This window comes from Astatotilapia calliptera, chromosome 20 (genome assembly GCF_964374335.1).
Source record: "Astatotilapia calliptera chromosome 20, fAstCal68.1, whole genome shotgun sequence".
Classification (NCBI taxonomy): Eukaryota; Metazoa; Chordata; class Actinopteri; order Cichliformes; family Cichlidae; genus Astatotilapia; species Astatotilapia calliptera.
In genome coordinates this window covers 22,296,999-22,312,021 of record NC_137441.1, presented here as the reverse complement: position 1 = coordinate 22,312,021, position 15,023 = coordinate 22,296,999, and the positions used below count along the sequence as shown (strand labels likewise).

Below are 15,023 nucleotides of genomic sequence, written 5' to 3'. Positions count from 1 at the left end.
ACTTTATACACCTTTCTCAGACAGTCATGAACATTTTCACTTTTCTCTCTTATTTAAACAGGCTCAAAGATACGTAGCAAAATAAGTCAAGTATTATAAAATGAAACCAAAGATCAAACCCTGTTTTCAGGTCCAGGACATGGGAATAGAGCAGCTGTGAAAGAATTCATTAATGACTCAATGGTACGGAAGTAGAGGAAGCAAGTAGAAGAAGCTGAGTAAAGTTTGATTTATCTGACTGTTTTGTTTTGCTTAATGCGCCTTATAATCCGAAAAATGCAGTAACTTCTACCTTCCATTAGCATCTCAACTTTTTGTTTGTTTCGTCGACATTGTTGTGTTTGTTGGGGAGAAAACTTACAAACATACAGTACAGCACTTCAGAGTCACACTGCTAGCAATCGAAGATTTATGTAAATTTGACAAGCTAAATGCATTCTGAAAGCACAGAGGAGATTGATTGACAAAGGTCTACGTGTTCTACATCCAATCAGGACATAGAATACAATGTGCTGTTAAAAAAAAAAAAAAAAAGCCTGCAAAATTGCATACAAAAAAAAATCTGCGAAACAGCGAGGCTGCGAAAGGTGAACAGTGTTATAGCGAGGGACTACTGTATACAGTTTTGGGTTTTTTGGGGGGGTTTTCTTTACAAATTTGTTATGAATTTTGGAATTTCGTTTTTTTCATTCGTTGAATGAAAATTCTATTTTTATTTCATTCATTTCTACGTTGAATGAAAATTCTATTTTCATTCAACTTTTATTGATAGGAGAACATATCACAAGCTGCACCACAGAAACAAACATATCAGTATATAGTCTAAATTTTATCCTGCTCATCAAACAGGTTGATATTTCATGCAATGGATTATAATCTAAAAGTAAGTCTTTGTAAATGGTCATGGAACACAAAGTGCAGTGGCAAAAGAGATGCCATTACTTTGTAGCTGTTAGACCATAAAGATGATTGTACTATATATTTAGGTTTTTAGAACCAATGCCTATTGGAAACCAATTGATATCAAGATATATCACTGAAACATACAGTATGTTGCACAAATGTCAACCATGGTGTCACACAAGACAGGGATCATTAAAGTCAGTATGAATGGTTCTGTTGATTTGGGAAAACTTGCTCAAAGCTTCAGAGGTGAATAACCAGTGCTCTTGGCAGCATTAGTTTAGTCAGCACCAATAGTTATTCACAGTACATGACTTGGTCCATTGTCTTTTATTTTGCAGGGGACGTGGACTTTCATCTTTGAAAACAACTTTCATCACATACAAACAGCCCATTTGTTATTCCGTCTCATCTGTTTCTGTATTTAGAACTGACTGGGAGATCCAGATTCAGATGTCACAGATCTAGTGACTAGTCACAGATGTCAGACTACTTTCTCATGTTCATGACCATCCAAAACACTCGAGTCTATGACCAAAAGACTTACCAACTCTCTATACATCATCAGGAGAAGATAGGTCCTAAAAGTGTTGCTGGCAGTCAAACATACATGAGGGAGAGTGTTCACATGTTTCAAAAGTTGGAGCAAGAGGGAATGACAGCATGAGTATTGTGCTAGTTATTAATCTTTTAATCTTATTTTTTTTATGAGAATTACTTGTTACTTTATTTTAATGAATTGATCTAAAACTATACCTTAAATGCAACGTGTTACATTACAAACATTACAAATCTAAATGTATCAAATTTCATGAATAAAGCAGTAAATATTTTTTTGTACTTGACTAATTTCATAATATAATCAATGAAAACAATTACAATGGTTACAGTAAATATATACATCTGCTCCCCCCAATGTTCCCAATTAATTTTGTGCAAAAAAAAGCTTTTGACTTTAAATACAGCTGAGGTCAACGCTACAACTGCTTTTGAGTGAATGCTCTAACCATGAGGAGGCTTGTCAATCTGAAACCATATCTTAGGAGCCTGTCTTCACCCACTCTGTCAACACTAGCCCTGCTGTCTACCCCGTTCCTCCGCTCCATCCATTTACTAAGCTTTCTATATTAAGGCCCAGATGCCTCCTCCCCTTCCCTGCCCATCAAATTGCTGTACATACAAATTTCATCAGTGGAATTCTGTAGTACATTACACACACACTACTTGGTATTCTCCTGTTACACTCTATTATGATTTCAGTTTTAATGCACATATGATCAACTGCAACTGCTAAGTGTGTACACCGAGCATTATGTTTAGGATTGGAGTAACTTTAAGGGGTTTTATGTGTTTCACACCCCTGAAGAGCTGCTGACAGCATATAAAATTACAGCAATGCCTGCTTTAAATAGTACCTCTCCAGTATATACTTTTCAAAATAAAGTTTTCTGTGTTTGTCAAGCTTTAAATATTACTGTATGTCTTCCAAGAATCCCATATTTGTAATATATCCATATCTTTATCAGTTCCTTAACTAATCAGTACTTCTCTCTAACATTTAAAATTTTAACAAACATGCAGATTAATCTGTACGAAATAAGTATGCACTGAATATTCCTTTATATTATTCTTGATTTGTGTTTTTTTTGTCATTTATATTAAAAAAAGAAGACAAATACTTTTTTTTCTTCTTTTTTTTTCTTTTTGCTCTTTTTTGATGTTGACATTTTTTATCCATCATCCGTAAAAGGCTGGTGGGGAGTTGTCATCACCCTACCAGGTGGGCGGACACATAAGTTTGTGAACATGATAGCTTAAGAAAAGGGTGACAAAGATTATGAAGTTCATACCATAGGAGCAGCTACTAAAAATATTGCACAATTTCCATTTCAGTAAGCTCAAGGGTAAGGTCAGTCAAGTTTCCTAAAAATCTTGAATGTGATAACTGTCACTTAGGATGTTTTACTGATGCCATAGTTGCATCAACTAAAAATCTCTGACAGGGTAAAATCTTAGGGTTTAGAGGTCAAGTTCTATATAAGTCTTGTCAATTGATAACTATGTTCATGAGCAGGACTGGGATCAAAAAATTGACGCTGGCATTTTTGGTCCATTATTAATAATCCGATTCCCCTCTCGCCCCTGCCGGTGGTCTATCCTTCAAGCTCGGGTCCTCTACTAAAGGCTGTTTTTAGGACTGCACTCTTCTGGCCAGAGATATTGGATGTTGTTCCTGGGATCTGCTGGAGCAACTCCCCTAGCTTTGGGGGGGTCACTGCACCAAGTGCAGATTGCGGGATCGACTCCTGACCAGGGTGTCTGTATCTAGTAAGGGTCCCTAGGCTAGTAGTGATGGGATTTCCGGCTCTTTTTAGAGATCTGGCTCTTTCGGATCGGCTCACTAAAAAAAGCCGGCTCTTTCGGCTCCGAACCGGCTCTTCAGGTTGTTTTGTTGCTTTAATTAATTTATTATTAACAATAATATAAAATTACGCACAAAAAGAATTACTAACGTAAAAAAAACAGTGGTTTTATTTATATATGTTTATATATAAATATATGCGGTGGCCCCTAGAGACAAAACACGTACAAACTCCAAAACACATTTCTAGCATGAACTGAACTTCCAAAGCAGAGCTACTAGATCACTTAAATTACATTAAATTAAATTAAAAGCATGTGTGTATTGTTTGTGTATTTATACACAGGCACTCATATATATTCAAATAATAAATTAAAAAAAAAAAAAAAGTTCATTTACCTGTTACTACCACACACCAAATCCGGTCGTTGGTACTTGCTGGCTTGTGTAGCCACAAGATAGCAAAAGCTCAACACTGCGCCCAGCATCCTGGAGCACTTCTGTTGTCTTGTCAGGGTCCTGGGTCTGAGCGACCCAGGATCCCTGAGCAGTTATGAATTATATTATTAGTATTATTATATGTATTTTGGTGTTGCTTCCCTTCTCTGTGCTTGTGTATACATGTGTGTGTGTGTGGCTGAGCACCTGTTTATAGGCGGCGTCAGGCCTGGAGGGTGTGGTCCTGCAAGGGGACTGGCCACACCCGAAGCCACACACCTGCTGCTGATCAGGCCTCGTCGGGGGAGCTACTTAAGAGAGTCTTGGAGCTCCCACCGACGCGGGATCATTGCATGAGACTCCACGTTAGTCACCCTGTCTAAGTTTAGTCAGAAAGTGTATGCCTGCCATTTCTGAGTGTCCTGACAGCTGCGCTATTGTTTCCCGCAGGAAGAGCATGGAAGGCACGGAGAGCAGCGAGCACCGGGGGGTGCTGACACGGGAGCAGAGAGCACACGGCCTATTCACGGGAGACACGACACGGGAGTCTGGGAGAACACGGGGATTTATTGTTACGTTGTTTTCACTCTGTAAATAAACACTGTTTGTACATAGAGCACCGCGCCTGGGTCCTCCTTCCCCACTCCTTCCACGGTGTGCCATGCCATACCGTGACATGTCTTTTGTACGTGTTTTGAGTTTGTACGTGCTTCAGAGTTTGTACGTGATTTGAAGTTTGTATGTGCTTTGTCTCTAGGGCCCACCGTAAATATACTTTTATTTATTCACTCCACATAAAATGTAATAAATAAATCATATAATACAAAAATCAACTATTCACATTTCAACTTTTAACTATTTAAATTTTCAGCTTTCTCCTCTTACAAATTTAAAGTGAAAACAACACAAAACACTGCAAACCATAACACAATTAAATATAAATTATAATATGAAAACAAAAAGAACATGCATATTCTCTGTCATATGGGCCCGCATGAATAAACTTTTTTTTTTTTTTTTTTTTGCCTGTCCCGTTTGGCTCTTTTGCCATCAGAATTGTTGTCTAAAGGCAAAGAAAGATGCCCAACAGATTTACTTTACCAAATTGACCATCCCAGCCTTGCCGTAATGGTCCATTTGATTCACCTTTTATTGGTTTATTTTATTTTCACTTACTGAATACGGGACAGACTTGACTGGGGGAAAGAAGGGGAGAAAGAAAGAGGGAAAGAGAAACAGCTGAGAAGAGGGACGGGGGAGAAGGGCAAAAGACAAAAACCAACAGAATGGGCAGAGAAAAAAAAAATGCATATATCAATCACCTGGGTCACCTGCTGAGAAAGAAAAAAGAAAACAAGCAGAAGAGAACAAGAGTAATAGAATAAACAACATCACAATGATATATGGGAATATGACAGTAAATACTAAATATTAAACATTATTGTGCAGCACATAAGATCAACAGAACACAGTGTGCTTTGAGGTAGGAGCCAAAAAGGGTGTAGTTTGTGAGTGTGATCAACCGTGTGTACACCTGTGAGCATGGACGCGCTTGTTTTTTGTTTTTTAAAAGGTTCCTTCATGTAATAATCTGCTAGAGGGTGTGGGGGGGCCACAGCCCCGTCCTCCAGGGCATGAAGCAGGTATGGAGGAGATCAAAACTCCAGACATCCAGAGGCCCCCAGAACACAAGAGACCAAGGAAGACCAACAGAGGGGCAGCCGCGCCACTGTCCCAGAAAGAGCTGAGGAGAGTCCCAGATGAGGGCTCACTCAGCAGCCGCGGAGCAGAAGCCAGGGGGAGTTGCAGTGACGCGCCCGTGAGCTCCGCCGGCAGCCAGCTGCGCCTGAGTGACCGAGCCCCAGGCCGAGAGACCGGGGGCACCCCACCTCCGAAGTGGCCCGAGCGAGCCCCAGGCTCCAGGCCCCGATAAGCGGCCGCCAAGGAGTGAGCCGGTGTGTACCTGGACGCCCATCCCCGGACACAAAGAACCACCAACGCACCGATGTCTGAGGGGGTCCGCCACTGGCAGGGGAAGTGGTGGTGGGGGGAGATAGACCTCCAAACCTTGGAGGGCCTGAGATGTCCCCAGAGAGGTGGCGCCTGACACCCAACCTGACATTCAGACACAGACATACAGGCACACACAGATACAAACATCCATTCCCACCCTCATGCTCTCATATGCACTTACTCCACACTCAACCAACGTGGAGACAGACATAAAGAGACGCTGTACTAGAGCTGGGCGATATAACGATAACGATATGTATCGCGATATAACTTTTACTCGATAGAGAAATTAAACTGTCGCGATAGACCTCGCCGCTCTTGTCCTCTTAAAAAAAAAAAAAAGAAAAAAAAAAGTCAGCCAATCCAAATTAAGTAGCGCAGAGCCGAACCAATCACAGCCGCAGCGTCACGTCACGTGACTTGTTACGTACAGCACAAGTGCCAAGGCGCACGTGCGTATTTGTTTGTGAAGCAGCTAGCAGCTAACCGCCGTGTCGACTGGGTGATGGAGAAAATGAGTGCACCAAGTAGAGAAAAATCAACCGAGAGAACGGAAGAGAACACAGATGACAGCTCGAATGCCGAAGAGATTGTCGAAAGGAAGGGCCGGAAAAGTTCCGTAGTGTGGAGATATTTCGGCTATTTGAAGTCCGACAAAAAACAGAGTAGCACGCACTGTAAGTTGTGCCGACAGCATGTTCCCACCAAGACTGGAAATACAACTAACCTGTTTCATCACCTGAAGCAGTGCCACCCACAAGAGCACGCTCAATCTCTGACTGAAAGTGCTAATTTGTCATCGAAAACAACCGGGGGAATCCCTGCGAAGCAGCAACAGTCAATTGAGTCGGCTTTCTCCAGCGTCTTACCATATGACAAAAAAGCTAAGAGACATAGCGACATAACGAATGCCATAGCCTACTGTCTTGCTAAAGACATGCTACCAATAAACACGGTCGAAAATGAAGGATTCAAGCAGCTAATTAAGGTACTGGATCCTCGTTACCAACTCCCTGGACGTAAACATTTCTCTCAGATAGCGCTTCCAACGCTATATAGAGAGTGCCGTGAGGCTGTTGAGAAGGAGCTACAAACTGTATCGTTCTTCGCTACTACATCCGACATGTGGTCAAGTCGCACGTCAGAACCTTACCTTAGCCTTACTGCCCACTATATCGACCAAGACTGGAATCTGAAAAGCAAATGTCTTCAAGCTGCCTACCTTCCCGACGACCACACGGGTGAAGTAATTGCATTAGGACTGTCAGAAGCGCTTGCATCCTGGGGACTGAGTGAAGACAAACAAGTCTGCATCACAACCGATAGTGGGACAAATATAGTGAAGGCCACATCCCTGAATAACTGGACCCGGCTGCAGTGCTTCGGACATCGACTTCACTCAGCTATCGGTAAGTTGGGAAGCAGAATAAAATTAAAAATGCCTCTTTTAATTGTGTTTTTGAGCCCATGTAAACATATTAAAAGCTAGAGATCTAAATCACTTCAATGGTTATTGTTAAAAAATAAACATCAGAAAGAATATTCTTCATGTCAGCCTATTTATTTGAGGTAATAGTTGCTGTTGGCATGCATAATAGGCAAATATTCAGTCACTCTTCAGTGTAAATCAAGTTGACAAAATGTGCCAAATAAAATTTAGAATTTTGGGGTTCTATCAGGATCCCAATTGGCTAATACAGAACCTCAGCTCTTTAAGAACAAGTGATGAAAACGTCAAACAATGATGTTGATAACACCAGCCTCTGTCACCTTTTTAAATATAAGAAAAAAAAATTTGGTCAGTCTGTCAGCAAAATTTAAAAAAGTAAAAGTACAATCATAGCAAGTAAATGTGTTTTCAGGGCAGTGAAATTTATTTGTGACTGGAAAAAAAAAATCAAAAATCTTAAATTAAATTCTGAGGTTAATATGTGCTATTATTTGCCTTTTTATCCACAGAAAAAGCCGGCAAAGACAAGAGGACGGAGCGAGCTGTGGCCGTGTGTAAGAGAGTGGTGGCCACCTTCAGTTTCTCTTGGAAGAAGAAAAGGGAATTGGCTGCTGCTCAGGAGGAGCTTCACCTACCCCAGCACAAGTTAGTGACAGAGTCGCCCACCAGGTGGGGCTCACGCCAAAAAATGGTTAGGAGGGTTCTGGAGCAACATAAAGCTATCTCTCAGGTCCTCAGTGCAGATAAGAAGACCAGGCACTTGGTTCCCTCCTGGCAAGATCTAGATGTTCTGGAGTCTGTGCATGTGGCCCTGAACCCACTACTGGAATTCACAGATTCACTTTCTGGAGAGTGTTACGTGAGTGTGTCCTACCTCAAGCCGATGCTTCACCTTTTCAGAACACAGATTCTGAAACCATCTGAGGTTGAAACACAACTTACAAAAGACCTTAAGATGACAGTCATGACATACCTTGATGAAAAGTACAATGACCAGATTACAAATGAACTGCTTGATGTTGCAACCCTGCTAGATCCGCGCTTCAAAGTACAATACATTAATGCAGAACACGTTGATGCCATCAAAATGAGAGCAGTGTATGAGATGTTGGGGCAAATTGAGCACCCATCCACTTCAGCTGGAACGGAGGAAACAGAAGATGGTGGAGCTGCTGCAGTACTACCAACCCAGAAGAAACAGAGAAAGTCACTGGGCAGTTTCTTTAAGAAATCCCACCCCACCAGCACAGGGCTCACTGAGAAAGAGACAGTTGAAAAGGAGCTTGAAAAGTACTTGCTGGCACCTGATGCAGACAGTGAAATGGACCCACTTGAGTGGTGGAAAATCAACAACAGAAGCTTCCCAAGAGTTAGCTGCCTGGCAAAGCGCTACCTGTGCATCCCCGCAACCAGCAGCCCCTCTGAGAGGGTATTTAGTACAGGGGGTAATATTGTGACTTGCCACAGGGCCGCTTTAAAGCCTGAAGCAGTGGATAGACTTGTCTTCCTGTCCCACAACCTGTAGGCTTTTTTCAGACTAAAGTTTATATATATATGTGTGTGTGTGTGTGTGTGTGTGTTGCACCTTGGATGTGTACCTAGGATTTAAAGAATGTTCTGTTAGCATCTTTATTTTAAAACTGTTGGAAAAGCTCAGCTATACAACAAGGAGAGTGAGAATTTCCTTTTAGTTCTCAGTTCATTTGATATTGACATTGACAAAAGTTAGTCAATTTTGTCTGTTCTTCTGTAAAAAAAAACAGCTAAGATTTATTTTTAGAATTAATATTTTGTTTCTAAGTGGAAGTGACAATTTAGTAGTCTGTTTTGTTTGTTCTATTTTCAAACTTAAACGCTTTAAATATTTAAATCAAAACAAGCGGCTGATTATTTCACATTTTACTTGTGAGCAACGGCACATTTAAATCTTACAAATTTAGTTATTTGGCTTATATCGTGATATATATCGTTATCGCCTGAAATGAAAAAAACATATCGTGATATGGAAAAATCTCATATCGCCCAGCTCTACGCTGTACACACGATCACACTCCCCAAGCGTACTCTACAAACCGGGTCTAGGTACCCTTGCCCCTGGAGGGGGGAACTGCACCCAGACCCAGGTGGTGTTACCCTTTTCCCTGCGGTGGGGGGAGGCAGACCGCCCCGACTCCGCAGCAGCAGGAAGGCCCCACACTCCAGACCGCAGTCGGACGGCCAACTCCTCCTCCTAGCCCCCCCGCTCCAGCAGGCCGCAGAGAATGGGGGTGAGAGAAGACTCCAAACCTCCCTCCACCCGCTCATTGTAGTGTTGATGCATGTGTGTTCTAAGGTGCATTTAAAACCCAGGAGGGGATGGAGCTACCTGCCAGAGAGCAGCAGGTAAGCACATGGTCCCTCCTGCTAGCCCTCAATGTCTATGTGTATTTAAAATTGAGAGGTGGGCAACGACGCCAGGGGTGGGGTGTACACCCTGATGGTACTTTGGATTCCGTGTATCGTGCCCACCCCCAAGATCCTATATGTATGTGTAATGAGAGTGTGAGTAATGTGAATGTCTAAGTTGTGGGATAAAATTGAGGCAGAGGCAGCCAGAAGGGGACAGAGGGGGGGGGGGGGGTAGCCTCCTCTGCACCCTGGTGACATACCCCTACTCCAAGGTCCTGCATGTGTGGGTGGTTGTGGTGGAGTGGGAAGAGGGAGGCACCCCCATACTCCGCGACCCGCCAGGGAAAGGGGGCCCAGGCCCATCCAGACCGGGGCCCAGTGCAGCAGCGCCTCCCGGCCCCACAGAGCCCGGGACAGTCCACCCAACCCCACCACAGAGAAAACTGCACCCACCCCACCATCCACTCTTCTTCCAGACTACATAAGACAATAAACACCCAGGCTGAGATCTTCCTCCACCTCTCCTGTATCTCCCCCTCCTACAGAGGGAGCCCCTGAGGAGAGGAAAGCTCCTGCAAGATGTGACAATCTCCCCCACCAGTTGAAGAGCCCCCCAGGTGGCTCGATGCACCGGCGGCACCCTGCTCCAGGGCTGGGCCCCCATGCACCCACCCGCCCACAACCCCGGCAACACACCAACCAGGACCCAAGCCCCCGAGGCCCAGTCCGGGTCCCAGCCCAGAGACGGAGCGCCCCCAGAACCTCACGCTCATCCCGGACCCACCCAGGGGCAGCCAGGCTACCAGGTCAGTAACCCACGTCCGTCAGCACAGACCCTCCCCTAGCCCCGCTGCACGCAGCCGCGAGGAAACAGTCACCTGAGAGCCAACAGAGCCCCTAACCGGACATGACCGCTACCCAGGGTTGAGCCCCCCAAGGAAGATGCCTCCGGGGAACCCCCCGACGCCCTAAGCCTGTCCCTACCCCCACACCAATCACAACAGTGAAGGCGGGACCAAACTAAGACCCCCCCCACCCCCACTAGGTGATGGAGCTGATCAAAGGAGCCCAGAGCAATTGATCTGATGTGGTGGCAGAGGCTGTATCAAGACTAATGTAATCTAATAGATAATTTCTATATTGGTTAGAATTAAGATTATTTGTATTTTTCCAGTTCATGAGGACTGTTTTCTTGGCTATGCATAGGGCAGTGAAAACCATATGGGCGATATTCTTTTCTGAAGTGACATTATCTAAGCTGCCCAACAAACACACTAAGAGGGAAGTTGGAATGTTACAGTTCAGACACTTCGATAAGTCTTCACATATCTCGCGCCAAAACTTCTGAACTGGTGGACAGAACCAAAGAGCGTGGATATAATTGTCCGGTGAATTGGTTTGGCAGTGTGAGCAGTTGTTGGTAGACGTAAAGCCCATCTTGAACATCCGATGACCTGTATAGTGCACTCAATTCAATACAAAATATTACATAAATTGAAGACTGGGATTTCTAATTAGATGAAAGGTTTTTAAGCAAATCTGAGACCAGAAGTTTAGGTCTAAGTTGATAAATCCGCTTCCCATTTTGCAATAGGAAGTGATATTGATTCATCTGTTTTAGAAAGCATTCTGTATATTTTGGATAGTAATTTGGGGCTTTTCAGAGTAAGAAATTGAACCACACTTGGTGGTGTTTGTAGTTCAACTTGACCCGGTTTAAATTTCTTTTTTACTATGGATTTAATTTGTTGATATTCTAAAAATCTTTTCTTGTTGATCCCATATTGTGTAACTAGTCCGTCAAATGAAATAAATTCTGTTCCTTCTAGTATATGTTCTAAATATTTGATTCCTTTACCACTCCAATCTGAAAAGTTTATCATATTATTGTTTTGTAATATGTCAGGGTTGTTCCAGATAGGTGTACGTTTGCATGGGATTAATGAAGACGCCGTCAATTTTAGAAACTCCCACCATGCTGTCAGAGAAGAGCTGATGTTGATGCTTTTAAAGCATTCATGTCGTTGGATGTTTGAGCTGATAAATGGTAGGTCTGAGATCTCTAGATTATTGCAGAGTGCTTGTTCTACATCTAGCCAAGGTTCATCTAAGAGGGTATGTTTTAGCCATCCTGAGATAAACTGAAGCCTGTTGGCTAAGAAGTAGTGCTGAAAGTTAGGCAGTTCTAGTCCTCCTTTATCCTTGGTCTTTTGTAGTGTTTTTAAGCTTATACGTGGGGGTTTATTTTTCCAAAGGAATTTGGACATACATGAATCTAGAGATCTGAACCAATCTTGTGGCGGTTTAGTTGGGATCATTGAGAATAAATAATTTATTTTTGGTAAGACCATCATTTTTATAGCGGCAACCCTTCCCATGAATGATATGGGTAGACATTTCCATCTAGCCACATCATCTTCTACCTTCTTTAAAAGTGGGATATGGTTTAATTTAGTTAGATCTGCAAGCTTGGGAGAAACATTAATACCTAAATATTTTATATTTCCCGATTGCAGTGGTGTAGAAGAGGAATTATGGAAGGAGCAATTAATCGGTAGGACTGTAGATTTTGACCAGTTAATTGAGTAATCTGATATTCTTGCAAAAGAGTTTATCAATTCAATCACCCCAGAGATATTGGTTTGTGAATTTTGGAGAAAGAGTAACACATCATCCGCATAAAGGCTGATTTTATGTTCCACGTTCTTGCATTTTATGCCCTTAATTACTGAATTCTGTCTAATTGCTGCTGCTAGTGGTTCAATAAAAATTGCAAACAGTGAAGGGGAGAGTGGGCATCCCTGCCTGGTGCCCCTCAAGAGACAGAAGCTGGAGGATGTCTGGTCATTTGTTCTAACACAAGCTGTTGGGGAATTATATAATATTTTTAACCAGTTTATGAAAGAGGATCCAAAACCAAATTTGTGTAACGTTGCAAACAGAAATTTCCAGTTAACTCTGTCAAATGCTTTTTCTGCGTCTAAAGAGAATATTGTAGTTTCTAGGTTTTTACTGTATGAGTAGTCTATCAAATTAAGTAATCTACGTGTATTTGTTGATGAGTGCCTACCTTTTATGAAACCAGTTTGGTCAGGATGAATTAAGAGGGGGGTTATTTTCTCCAGTCTCTTTGAGAGAGCTTTGCAGATTATTTTAAGGTCTACATTTATAAGGGATATTGGACGATAGCTTGAGGGATATACAGGGTCTTTGCCTGGTTTTAGCAGGAGATTAATGTTTGCAGAATTCATATTTGATGGAAGTCTGCCCTTTTCTTTAATTTCCAACAACGTTCTGTAGAAAACTGGTGCTAGAATCGACCAGAATTCTTTGTAGAATTCTGCAGGAAAGCCGTCTGGACCTGGAGCCTTATTATTGGGCATACTTATCAGGGCTTCCTGGAGTTCACCTGGTGTCAGTGGTGAATGCTTGAGTGTCCAATAATTTTGGAAGAGTTATGTTGTCCAAAAACTGATCAATTTCTTTTTTAGATGGGTTTATTTGTGGTGAATACAACGTTTTATAAAAATCCCTGAAAATGTTGTTTATTTGTATCGGTTCATATATTGTGTTCCCAGATGAATCTTGAACAGCACATATAGTTGTTTTTTCTTTCTTTATTTTTAGCTGGTTTGCTAGAAATTGACCGGATTTATTACCATGTTCATAATTTTGTAGGCGTAGTCTTTGTACTAAGAATTTTGTTTTTTTATCAATTATCTCATTTAATTCTAGTTTTGTTTTGCGTATTTTGTTCAATGTTTCCTGATCTTGGTGGGACGCGTAGGCTTCTTCTAGTGATTTGATGTTTTTTTCTAATTCCTGAATATTTTTGTTTTCTTTTTTCTTTTTATGTGATGAGAAAGAAATTATTTTACCTCTCATCACAGCTTTCCCTGCTTCCCATAGAACAGAAGCTGATGTTTCGGGAGTGTCATTATAGTCCAAATATGAAGTCCACTCTTTTTAAAAATATTTAATAAAGCCTTCATCTTTAAGTAGTGATATATTAAATCTCCAGTTTTTTCTTGGCGTAGTATTATTCTTGTGCATTAGTGTTAAAGATACAGGACCATGATCGCTGACAGCTATAGGGTGAATCTCAGTGTCTGAAATGTCGTTCAGCAGTGAGCTGCTGACCAAAAAATAATCCAGACAAGAGTAGGAGTGATGGACATGTGAGAAAAAAGTATATTCCTTACTGGTGGGGTGAAGGGAGCGCCATGCATCGCAAAGACCAAAGTCGCTCATATACTGTTTGATTATGTTTGTGGACTGCCAATTACGCTGAGTTCCCGCTGTATTGAGCCTATCCATGTCTTCATTTAGTCCAAGGTTGAGGTCGCCTCCAAGAACAAGTGTGCCATCTAAGTGTTCAGAGAGTGCACTGAAAAAACCGTGAAAGAATGAGGGATCATCAACATTTGGACCATATACACTTGCAATACATAGCTTTTTATCAAGTATAGATAGTTTAATGATTAAGAATCTGCCCTCTGGATCTATAACTGTATCGAGTACTGTGAAATTCATATTTTTATGTATTAAAATTGCTACTCCCCTTTGTCTAGAATTATAACAAGCTGAGAACACATTGGGAAACTCAGGTGTTTTAAGTTCATTCGAACCTCTAAGAGGTCTGTGGGTCTCTTGTAATAGGACAACATCTGCCTGTAGGTTTTTGAGTTGGTTAAATATTTTTAACCTCTTTTCTCTGGAGCCAGCTCCATTTATATTCCATGTAATGAACCTCAGTGTACCCATAGATGTTTGTGTATAACTAGGGATGTATGCTGTGTGCGTCGCTTAGACAGGTGGAGAGAATACGTCACTTGTTCTTAAATAAAGAGAAGGAGAGAGAGAAAAAATGTGTGGCGAGATGCTCCCTGAGTCTGACTTTGTGTATGCATAATTACTAATATGAGTAGGCTTGGCTTAAGTGTGTGTATCCTAAACGACTGTGTGCGCTGTCTGACTGAAGTAAATGTGCTGCCTTTGAGCGCATGGTGCGTATGTGTCGAAATAAAGGATGTTTGTGGATGAGTGTCGAAGCAGGTGATCGAGGCAGTGAAAGGAATAAAGAAAGAAACCAAGGACAGGGGTGAGCAGCATAAAACCAAGAGGGGGAAAAGAGGAAAAAAAAACGAGAAGAAAAAAAACAAAACGTAAACATTCCAATTAAATCACTGACGGAGAGTGACGGTGTTAATTCTGCTATGAAATCACACTTTAAGATGCGATTTGATACTGGTAAGTTAAACAGATGTTAATGCAAGTTAGTGTGAGTGGATAGGGAAAGGGTGTAGCTGATTCTTATCTGGTGTGAGGTTAATACAGCCACGGAGTGATGTTGGGGTCGCGGTGGAGCTGTCCGTCCATGTACAGCCGGTCCACAGCGTTGACAGCGCGGGAGCCCTTCTGGATGAAGCTGCGTCGGATTGGGAAGAGGACCCTGCGTCGTTCCAAGAT

At 42.1% G+C, this 15,023-nt stretch overlaps 1 protein-coding gene across 1 annotated transcript; it reads left to right on the top strand.

Moving 5' to 3' along the window:
• The first annotated feature begins 6,230 nt into the window (after positions 1-6,230).
• LOC113013784 (E3 SUMO-protein ligase ZBED1-like) lies at positions 6,231-8,691 on the top strand. Its single transcript, XM_026154935.2, has 2 exons — positions 6,231-7,125; positions 7,676-8,691. The coding sequence occupies exons 1-2, from the start codon at positions 6,231-6,233 to the stop codon at positions 8,689-8,691; spliced, it is 1,911 nt and encodes a 636-aa protein (XP_026010720.2).
• The last annotated feature ends 6,332 nt before the right edge of the window (positions 8,692-15,023 follow it).

Excerpts from the sequence above, each read along its gene's own strand:
- LOC113013784 (XM_026154935.2), top strand. The coding sequence starts at position 6,231 with ATGAGTGCACCAAGTAGAGAAAAATCAACCGAGAGAACGGAAGAGAAC. Across the intron at positions 7,126-7,675 it reads TCGACTTCACTCAGCTATCG|AAAAAGCCGGCAAAGACAAG; the intron begins GTAAGTTGGGAA and ends TTTTATCCACAG.